This window comes from Rhinopithecus bieti, unplaced genomic scaffold (assembly GCF_001698545.2).
Source record: "Rhinopithecus bieti isolate Rb0 unplaced genomic scaffold, ASM169854v2 scaffold_13400, whole genome shotgun sequence".
Lineage (NCBI taxonomy): Eukaryota > Metazoa > Chordata > Mammalia > Primates > Cercopithecidae > Rhinopithecus > Rhinopithecus bieti.
The window spans coordinates 5315776-5326926 of record NW_016807991.1 but is presented as its reverse complement, the minus strand read 5'-3'; the positions used below and the strand labels follow the sequence as shown (position 1 = coordinate 5326926).

The 11151-nt window shown below is 54.5% G+C and overlaps 1 protein-coding gene across 3 annotated transcripts in view; it reads right to left on the bottom strand.

Moving 5' to 3' along the window:
* MGAT5B (alpha-1,6-mannosylglycoprotein 6-beta-N-acetylglucosaminyltransferase B) overlaps nt 1–11151 on the bottom strand; it is an 89718-nt gene that overhangs the window by 26373 nt on the left and 52194 nt on the right. For all 3 annotated transcript variants that reach the window (XM_017884928.1, XM_017884929.1, XM_017884926.1), the window contains one exon: nt 255–386. In XM_017884928.1, coding sequence (XP_017740417.1) covers nt 255–386 — 132 coding nt within the window. The remainder of the gene's footprint in view (nt 1–254; nt 387–11151) is intronic.

The following is an 11151-nucleotide window of genomic DNA, read 5'->3' as shown; positions in this document are numbered from 1 at the left end:
AAACGAAGGGGAGAGGAAAGAAGGGAAGGGGAGGGAAAGAATAGGAGAGAAGGACAGGGGAGGGGAAGGAAGCAGGGAGAGGAAAAGAAGAGGAGGGGAGAGAAGGGGAGGGGAGGGCGGAGGCAGGATGCAGGACAGTATGTTCTCCCACTTGGGCCCAGCTGGCCAAGTGGGGACATGGGGGCAGGGTGTGAAGGAGGAGCTTTCTCCCCTGGCATGCAGGTCACGTGCCCACCCTCTGGCCGCCCTCTCACCGGTACTTCTTGAAGGAGAGTCCCATGTGCTGCTTCATCTGCTGCAGGCCGTGGTAGTCGGTGTAGATGAGGTCGAAGGGCAGGGGCATGGTGAGTGGGCAGCTCCCCCGGCCTGGCGGCACCCCTAAGTTACTGAGAGAAGAGCCCTTCAGAGTCTGGGCCCCAAGAAACCCACCTGCCCAACCAGCTGCCCCAGTTCCTTAGAGCCCAGGATGAACTGTAAAAGTGCAGAGAGCTTAGCACACTCTCAGAAAGGAAGTGAGCAGGATGGCCCTGTACGGGAACGTAGGTGTTTCACTGCACAGGGCAATCCAGCGAGGGGCAGGTGGGACTGAGGTCAGTGTGGGCTCCCGTGCACCCAGCCTGGGCTACCTGCCGGGAAGAAGGGGCACTTTTTGTCATTGCCACAAATGTGCTCCTGCAGGGCTGTGGCTACCCAGAGAGGGAGCCTTTCTCTAACTTTCACAAATCCCATGGATGCTGGCTGCAGTCCTCAAGCTCAGTTATGTGTCTGGATGAGGGCCCCAAACCTCCTGCCTCAGAAGAGTGCAGTCTTGCAGGACTGACCGAGCTCCTGGCGCCCAGGGCTGGCTGAGGCCACAAGCTCCTGCAGGCCACTGGTCACCTGTTTCCCACTCCGGGCACCTCACGGGACCTGCCTGCCCTGACCTGCCGGGTCATTTACACACAGGTTTTCATCTGGGACAAGGTTGCCTCTGGTGACCTGGAAGATGCAGCTTGGTCAGAGAAGGGGTGGTGCCCCTCTGCCATCTGGCTGGAGCTGCTGGGTCATCTCCTCCTGCTGGCCCCCTCAGGTCCCCGGCTCCAGGAGCATGGACAGGAGGACATGGAAGGACATGACCACGCCCCATGGCCTCCTCTAGAATCCCCACATCTACTCAGTCCGCCTCCCTAGGGAAGGGTTCAAAGCCCCCTGTCCCGGCAGCCACAGCTGCCATTTTAAACTCCTCTGCCCACAACCCCCCTGCCAGCATCCGTACAAACCAGCTCCTCCCTCCAGGAGCCCCTGCTTATTCCAACTCCACAGCCTCGGTGTCTCCCCTGCAGGGAATGATGAGGCATCTGGTCACTTGTTCATTCAGTTAAGTCTATGCTGAGCCCGAGTCAGGTGGGATGCGCCGTCCTCCGCAGAGACGGCCCTTCCACATTCCCTTCCCCACTCCACCAGAGGAGGACGCCCAAGAGCTCAGAATGCATGCAGAACCCGGTCAGGCACCTGCTTCCCCAAACGCCCGCTCCCCACCTCAAGATAATTCTCTTTAACAAATGTTTCTTGAGTGCACGTGGGGTGCCAGGCCCTGTGCCCACATCATGAACTCAGAGACACGTAGGATGTGGCCCCAGCCCCAGGAGCACGAGCCATGTGAGGTGTGTATGCCTAGGGGTGCTGGAGTGGAGATCTGAACAGCATGTGCTGAGGCACAGTGGAGGTGTCCTGAGGAGGGGCCCATTGATGGAGGGATGGGCAGGGGGGTTGCCCAAGCAGAGAAGGCCACGTGCTCTGTCTTCATCTTCCTCTCTCAACAGCTCTTGGTGGACGCATCACCTCATGGAGCTGGATGTGACTGTCCTTTGCTCCCAGCCCAGATTGGGAAGCAGCCAGGCCATTGGGCCCCATCTCCCGGGGATGCTCACCTCCCCAGGCTTTGGGGCTCAGGTGCCAGCTCTGCAAGAGACCCAGGACACCTCCTACTAGGGAGGTCCTTCAGGGACCCACGTGATAAGCAGAGTCAGGCTGGGGAGGTGATGAGCTTTGACAAGGTCACCTGCTCATTAACGGCAAGGGGCCAGGATTGATCAGTTTCCTGGGCTGTGTCTGGGCTCCTTGAAACCATTCAGGCCAGGTGGAAAAGTACTGGCCCGAAAGGTGCATGCTCGCTTTGTGCATGCTCAGAAGCTCGGGGAGGGGATTGTGCACACCATCCGTTAGCACACTGTCCAAAGTGGCACCGTGTCAATGATGTTTCTGGTCACCTGCCAACAGCACTGTGATGGAAAGAGGTGGGGAGAAGCTGCCAGCAGAGGGACTAAGCCATCAGAGGTCAGCCTTACCCTGCAGAGAAGGGCAGCAAGAGGGAAGGTGCTTTCTCTGGGCCTTGCCCCCCACCTCCCGCTGGTACCCCCACCAACCTCTTGAGCTGTCCCCACACTGGCTTCCCCGCCATGTCAGAACCTTTGCTGCTAAGTGTGAGAGGGGAATGTGAAAACCTAATAACCGTTTCCTCCTCATTTCTTGTCTATAAGCTTGAAAATGGCCAAGGGCTCCTCCCCCATCCCTCCAACCTTCCTGTCTTCCCCTCTTTCCAACCCAGACCGCCTGCCACACGGGATTCTCTGATCCAGGGCTTCTAAGGCAGTGCCTGCCTCTTCAGCTTTTTGGTTGAAATACCCAGAAAGCAAAGGAGAGGGAGCACAGGCCCCCGGGGTCTGGAGCCATCACAGGCAGCAGCTCCCACAACCTGAAGAGTTCATGAAATATTTGGTGGTACGTTTAAGTGTGGAACAAATTCTGCATTCACTCTGCAAGATGCCCCCGTTGTTTTCTGTGAAGCATGGACTTTCTCACTCCCAAAACTCCTCCAGTAAAACTGATGCCCCAGAAAGAAGCTTCATTTTTTTTGCCCTGGGGCTCCAGAAGTCCCCTCTTCCTCACCTCCCCAACCCAGTTGAGAACCACACACAAAAGGACACAAAGATGCTCCCTCTATCCCCTTCCTTGCAGAAACCAGGAAGGGGGTGGCTACTCCTCCCACATGGAATCTGGGTCTCGTAAAATTAAGACAATCCTGAAAATACAAGCTGTAGGTGGGTCTAGGAGCTGCTACCTGCACCAGGAACATGACTGGCTTCCCTACGGATCTCTGGTTGGTTTCCAGGCAACATGTTCTCTCTCTGTCCTGGGAGCTTCCTTTTGTTGCTCCATCACGGACCACACCCCTGACCCTAGTCCCAGACACCAGGGCCACTGAGAGGACAGAGGGGTTGTAGCACTTCACAGCCCTCTCCTGGGAGACCGCCACGCTGTGGTTCTAAGGGGAGTCCATCACCCTCACCATCTTCAAGGCTAACATTTTGGACACAGGCATCATTCTATGTGCTTTCAACTTACTGATGCATCAACTCCTTTCATCTTAGCAACTACCCTACCAGATCAGACCCATCCTCATCCTGTTCCCATCTTTACAGATTAGGAAACAGAGAGTCTGAGTAACTTACCCAAGGATACACAGCCAGGAAGGAGCAGAGCTGGGATCAGAGTCTTTCTACAGTGGAAACTTGGTCACATCTCCCCAGGGTCCCGACCCTTTCTGAGGCTTCCCACTGCCTCTGAGCCAGGACTTCGAGGATGCTTCCCCACCTAACCCCTGTGGAAGCAACAGCTGCAGCCCCTGCACCACACCCTGTGCCCCCCAGGGTCTGCAGCAGCCTCTCCAGCACAGGCCCACTGAGTGTGCATGGAGGGAGCAAGGGAGTGGGCAGAAGGTGGACCCCCACTGAGCCCCACCTTATGCAGGACCCACTTGGGCAGTCAGTCCTCACCCCACGAAGCATCAGCCCTAAACCTTCGCACCCAGGTCCAGAGCCGGGCAGGAGCAGGGGCACCTCCTGAGCAATTGCTTCCCCCATGCACACCCCGCTCAGTGTGAAGTCAAAGTCTTGACTAAACCAGAAAAAAAGGGAGGAATATTAACGGATGGGGGAGAAGGAATCTACAATGAGACAGTAGCTGTCACCAGCATGCAACTAAGATAAGTGAGAGCGGACACTTCCTGTCTCTGTCACACATGAGGCCAGGGGCCGCAGAAATTTCAAGGTGGACCCGGCCAAACCCTCCCCTCTGATCCTACCAAGGTTCTCCTGCGACGGTGCCCTGCTTTCACAGAAACCATTCCCTGGGTCTAGAATACTCTTCTCACCTCCACGTGCTTAACTCAGACATCGCCTCCTCCTCCAGGAAGCCTTACCTGAGACACCCCTCCCACTATGCTCCCTCCATACCTGGGACACACCTCTTCCCATCTGGAGGCCCCTTTGAGGGCAGGGTCAGGCCATCTTTAAAACTCAGGACCAAGGACAGGACCTGACCCACTAAACATCTGCTGTATTCATGAAGCAATGACAAAGCGGTAGATGAGATGACCCTCAGGAATAACTGGTTTCAATGTTTAACAGTTGGCCAAGAAAAGCCTCCCTGGAGACAGAGTGTGGGTGAGTGAGGGGCCCAGGGGCGAAGGTGCCTTGGCCACTGGACTTCGGGTCTGGACCTGAGCCCAGTGGCCCTCCACGTGGCTCAAAGGACATCATAGCAGAGGAGGGAGACCCGTCGGCCCTGAGACAGCAGCATCCCCTTCCCAGGAAGAGTTAAGGAGAAGCCCACATGTCCCCAGCCCCGGAAAACAAGGATTTTCAATGGAAGGGGAGGACGTCCCTGGAGGTGTCCGCAGTGGCCTCATTGCTCTTGTCAGAAGAAACCTGAGCCTTGTCCCCTGGAGAGCAGAAAGGTCAGCTGCGGGGAGACTGTAGTTTTATCACTTGTCTTTTAAGTTTACTTGTACGGGCAATTTTACGCTAAGTGATTGGCTGGAGCAGTGACATGAATTGAAAACGCCATCCCCCGACAACCTTCAGCCAAAGGTTCCTGGGAGGCGCGGCTGTGCATTTCCATCAATCCTGCTGAATCCGCAAAACGCTCCTGTCCAGATCTTTCTGCACCTCCAAGGCCAAGTCCTCATTTCTCTTGAACTCTCAGTCCAGGGCTGGGTCAAGAGGACGGTTCAGCAGCCCCCACAGATAAGGGTGAGCAGAGGGAGGACCTCAGGGACAGAAGGAACATGAAATGCATCTGCTGCGTACCCCACCATCTGCCCACTGCCAATAGCCAGTGCTTGGGAAGGACGGGGAAGTTTGCGTGAAATTGCCAAGCTGGCTGGTTAGAATATACTTCTGAGTATCCCCAGGCCAGATGAATAGGAGTCTAAATCCCAAGATGAAAGGGGTAGGGGTAGGGTGGTCCAGGGAAATGGAGCATTTCTGCAGGTCACCTGGTTAGAGTTCGCCCCTGCACTATGCCCAAATTAATCCACCCGGAAAAGCTGCCCTCTCGGGGGAGGAAGGAATAGGAAATTACTGTTTAACGGGTATGGAGTTTCAGTTTTGCAGGAAGTGATCTGGAGATGGATGGTGGCGACGGTTGCACCACAATGTGAATGTGCTTTGCCACTGAACTGTGCCCTTCGAAGTGGGTACGGCAGCACATTTTATGTTATGTGCATCTTACTACAATTTTTTAAAAAGCCAGCCCAGCACAGTGGCTCATGCCTATAATCCCAGCATTTTAGGTGGCCTAGGTGGGAGGATCGTTTGAGTCCAGCAGTTTGAGACCAGCCCGAACGACATGGTGAAACCCCATCTCTACCAAAAATACAAAAAATTAGCCAGGCATGGTGGCGTGCGCCTGTCATTCCAGCTACTCAGGAGGCTGAGGTGGAAGAATCGTTTGAACCCAGGATGTTAAGGCTGCAGTAAACTGTGATCACACCATCGCACTCTAGCCTGGGCAAGAGAGTGAGACCCAGTCTTAAAATATGAACGATTTAAAATCATTTTAAGTCAATCCATTCACACTCCTGGCTCCCATGCCAAGCACTCTGCCTCCCAGAGGGGCTGAGGCCCCATCTTCTCCAGCTGTCACATTCCCCACCTGCCTGGGACTCCCAGCTGGCCACAAACAACACAGGGGTTTAGCAAATATCCAGGGAAGGACTGGCTCAGGTGCTCTTTGCTAAAAGATCAAAGAGGAGGATGGGGAGATGGGATGAGGGAGGAAAAAAATAAACCTTCACTTCATAGAAGAAACCCTCGGCTAGGAATTCAAATGCTGAATTCTGGCAATGAAAAATATCCCTGGCCAGGAGCTCCAGCAGGCGTTTGCTGGGTAGCCTTCTGCAAGCCACCGCATCGCTCTGTTGTCCGCCTCCACATGTGGGACACGTGCTCAGGCGAATCTCCACGGTCTCTTTTAGGCTAAAAATTCTCTGGTTTTATTTCTCTCTGTGCCTTTGGTCTGTGGCTAGAAATAATCTCTCCAGGTAGTGCTCAAACTGTGGAACAAACTATTCTCTCTCTCTTTCTCTTGTGTGGGAGAGACCTAATTAAAAAGAATCCTTGCAAAGGGCTTAGAGATCTTTGGCTCCAGGGGCTGAAGTGCAGGCAGGATCCACAACTTCACTGGGTGCCTCTCAAGGGGAACACACAGCCGGGGCAGCCTGGGACGTTCCGTCTCCCCAGGGCCCTGAAATCCTCCAAACCTGACTAGTGCCCGTTTCCCAAGCATCATGGGCAGCCCCTGACCCCACCATGGCCCATTACCAGAGCAGGTCACTGTCTGGTCCCTGACAGATCAGATGGGGGCAGAAAGAACAAACTCAGAGGTTGAACTGGGCATCTAATGAGCTGCTTTAGGAAGCAGGGGTTAGGATCACTAACGAGGAAAGAATTACACAGTCCTGCAGCATTTTCTTCCTGCCCAGGATGGACTGACCTCCCTGTATCCAACAGAAGCAGCCCAGAGTTGCTTTATGGAGCCATTGGGATGGCCCTGCCCTCAGCTCCCATCTCCAAAAAGGCAGAGGCCCTTGAACATCCCCAGCACATACCCTGTGCCCTCGAGGGTTCAGGGCCACAGCTGAGAGCTGCCAGGCCCCTCGGGGTCTGTGGCTCAGAGGAAAAGGGAGTCCAAAGGCAGATGGGGGCACAGTACAGGTGCTCCTTATAGCCGAAGCCACCACAAAGCATTGGTGCGGGGGCAGGTGGGTTGCAAGGTGTGCGGTTGGCGGGGGGAGCCTCCAAAAGGGAAACTGAGGGAGCAGCGTATCCTCAACTCTGCAGACCCAAAGTGGGGCTGGCATCCAAAGCTGGCACTTTCTTCCCCAGTGTTCTTTCCTAGTAAGCAAACTCAGGGCTAAGAATAAGGCCGTGCTCCCAGGAGAGCTGGAGGAAACCGCACACTCATCCCCCTGGCTGCCAGCACGGCTGCAGGAAGAGGAACAGGAATTCGGCCCTCCGGTTGTTCCCAGTCCTCTTCCTTACAGACAGGCCTCGATTTCTAGAACAAATGCCTGTAAACACTGAGCCCGAATCCAGGTTATCTCATCCAGGCTTTAGCTCCTGGTGCCCAGGCCACCCGGAGGGTTCCTCTATTTGTTCTGGGTTGGGGCCTGGACGTCGGGGATTATTTTTAGTTCCTCAGGTGATTCCTGTGTGCCAGGGGCTCTTGCTATGCTATCCAGTTCCATCAACCTTTGCTGAGAACCAACCTGTGCAGGCGCCTTGGGGTAAGACTCTGCTGTCAATCCCACTCAAGCAGTCTCGGTGGGAGATGAGGGCCAAAAGCTAAGACACAGCCCCTGCATCCTGGATTCGGATGTTGAAGGCCCCTGGCTCCACGTTAGAGATGCTGAGGAAAAAGCAGTCTGGCTCCCAGGAAAATGCATTCCTTTTACCAAAGCTACTCTGACTTGAGGGGCAGGTGGTGATATAGGATAGTGTTTTGTGATCCTAAATAATCTCAAATGGAGTCACTTATGACAAGTGACTCAGCCCACAGTGAAACTGCTGATCCTTCAAGTGATAAATGTATGCTGGACTGGGGTGATGAGACGACACCTGCTGTGGGAAGGCAGCCCCGAGACCCAACAAGAAAGCGAAGCCAGAGGCAGCTGAGAAATGACCACAGACGGCCCTGCAGAGGCTGCAGACACAGCAAAGAAACTGACTTCGAGGGACATTCGGACCCGCCTGGCTTGTCAGTCAGTGCACTCGTATCCCGAGCCACTGGCCTGTGGGTGCTGAATATATTTGCAGTGAAGGTTGGTGTGCAAAATCCTCGCACTAAACCCGGACTTGAAAGCATTTAATTGGCCACTGAGTCATAGTGAAACCTCCCACCTGGCGTTGGACTTAGCATAACTAGGCTGACTCAAACCTGACACCGTAGTCAGGAGGAGTGCTAGGGGGTTACTCGTACCATCTTGTGCTTCTGCCAGCTTCACCTAGAATAAAAAGGGCCCCAGACCAGCCCTGGCCCCAGTTTCCAAGAGGCAGGAACCCCTGAGTTTTACCCTTCCCGTGGGTGGCTCCTTCCAGTCTCCCTGACAGATGGTTCCTGAAGCTCGTCCACTGCCACCTTCCTCCTCTCCAGCCACCATCTGACAAGACACTCTCTTGGTCTGTCCTTGGCAGAGGAAGAACACTGGTCCCCCCATTCCTTCTCGAGAACCCACGATCCCTGAGATTCACAGATGCCCTGATGCCTCCTCCCCAGGGACGAATCCTGCCTCCTGTAGGAGCATCCAGAGGCCAGTCCTTCTCCTCATTTCTTTCTCTTTTGAGTTTTTTCTTGTAGAGATTAGGTTTCACTTGCTCAGGTTGGTCTTGAACTCCTAGACTCAAGGGATCCGCCTATAATCCCAGCCTCCCAAAGTGCTGGGGTTACAGGTATGAGCTGAAGGCCTGGTCCGTCCTCATTTCTTATCTATCTCCCCAAGTTCTCCCCACTGTACTCGGGGTACATGGATCTCTCATGAGGGCCAGCGACATCATTTCCATGAGTCTTCCCTTGCAGCCCTCCCCAACACAGGCCAGGCCAGACCTGGGAAAGGTGACACGGCACGGCCTCCATCCGTCTTGCTTTTTGGTCAATGTTCAGACTTGACCGGGGGCCTTGACTTGCAAGAAACAGACTCCCTGAGACACCAGTGCAGCACATGGAGCATAAGGGGAGACAAGGCCCTTGAGAGGAAGGTCGCTCCTGGATCCCAAGGAAGGATGAAGGGCAGGGGCCAGGGCAGCCCCAGGCCCCAGCAGCAGAAGCCCACAACCTTCCACGACATTTGGCTACACTGAATGAGATCCCACCACACTCATCATGCCGGCGCCTGCTCCCCCTCTGTCCCCTTGCCCGCCATCTAGGTCTTCTGCCCACCCAGGTCTGAATTTCCCGGGGAAAAGTCTGACCGCCAGCCAACTTGGGTTGGGTGTCTGGCTGCCAGGTGTGGCTGGGATGCATGGCTCCTGCCCTCGCTCCCCACTCAGCCAGGAGATTAAAATGCCTCCTTGAAACTGAAGGAAGGGGAAGGAAAAAGGAGACAGGAGAGGGGCCGGGGATTTTTAGTGTAACATAATCGTCAGCCTCTCATGCCTCCTCTTGGAACAGGGAGGGTGATGCAAGAGAGCCGCCGTTCACAAGTCTAGGTGCCAAGACACGGTTCTTCCCCCTTTTCCTAATCTGTGTGCTTATAAGTTATAAAATAGTTCAAGCATCCAGAAAATTATAGAAAATCATATAATGCTCCAATGCTTCCATTTCCCAGCCTTGTCAAGCCTTAACATTTTGCCATATCTGGTTCAAATCCTTTTGTTTAGGGGGTAACATATTACAAACCCTGGTGGAGCCCAAGGGTTGTTTTTCGGTCTTGTCCACTTCCTCGCATCTCCCGCTGCCTCCACCTGGCTCATGGGAAATGCCTTCCCCTCCCGCATCAAAGATAAAACAGAAACCATCAGAGGGGAGTGCCCGATCCCCAGCCCCCAGCCCGGGCCCCCCGTCCTGCTGCATTTACATCATACCCTGGTCTCTGCTCCTTCTCTCACCTCAGGGCAGAAGAGCTGTCCCTGTCCCTCCTCCTGGGACCCTCCCCTGAAGCCACTGCCAGCGATACTCTCTCCCTCCTGTGTCCACAACCTCCCTACTGTTCTGGCTCCTTCACATCCACATTTAAACATGACTGCACTCTCTTATCTTGAAAAATAAACAAGCACACCTTCCATCATGGGCTGAACTGTGGCCCCCCTAAAGGAGGGTGACGTCCTAACCCCCGTACCTGTGAATGTGACTTTATTTGGAACAAGGGTCTTTGCAGAGGTAATCAGGTTAAGATGAGGGCATTAGGGTGGGCCCTAATCCAATCTGACTGGTGTCCTTACAAAAAGAAGAAACGTGGCCGGGTGCAGTGGCTCACGCCTGTAATCCCAGCACTTTGGGAGGCCGAGGCAAGTGGATCACCTGAGGTCAGGAGTTTGAGACGAGCCTGGTCAACATGGCGAAACCCTGTCTCTACTAAAAATACAAAAATTGGCTGGGCGTGGTGGCGCACTCCTGTAGTCCCAGCTACTTGGGAGGCTGAGGCAGGAGAATCACTTGTATCTGGGAGTTGGAGGTTGCAGTGAGCCAAGACTGCACCACTGCACTCCAGCTGGGGGACAGGATGAGACTCTGTCTCAAAAAAAAAGAGGAAGAAGAAATGTGGACAGAGTTATGCATGGAGGGAGGGAGAGATGAGGACGCAGGGAGAACACCGTCTACCCTTCCAGGAATGTCTGCGGCTACCAGAAGACAGGGGAGAGGCTAGGACTGACTATTCCCTAGCACCTTCAGAGGGAGTCTTGATTTCAGACTTCCAGCCTCCAGGACTGTGACAGGATACATTTGTGTGGTCTACACCCCCTAGGATGTGGTCCTTCGACTGGTCACCCCCAGGAGGCAGACACAGCTGCCTGCAATTCTATAACCCCCACTCCTGTGCTCTTTTTCCTCCGGCTCCTGGTCAAACTCCTGGGAGAAGTGCAGACACTCACGACCACTGTGTCCTCCCCATCCCGCCTTCCACACTCCCACAGCCGACTGGGTTTAGAACCTTTGTCCCCACGACTGCACCACAATGCTCTTTCCAAGGTGAGCAATGACATCTACGTGGCCAAATTCTCTTTCTTTCTCTCTTTCCTTCCTTCCTTCTTTCCTTCTTTATTTCCTCCTCCTCCTCCTCCTCCTCTTCTTCTTCTTCTTTTTCTTCTTCTTCTCCTCCTCCCCTCCCTCCCC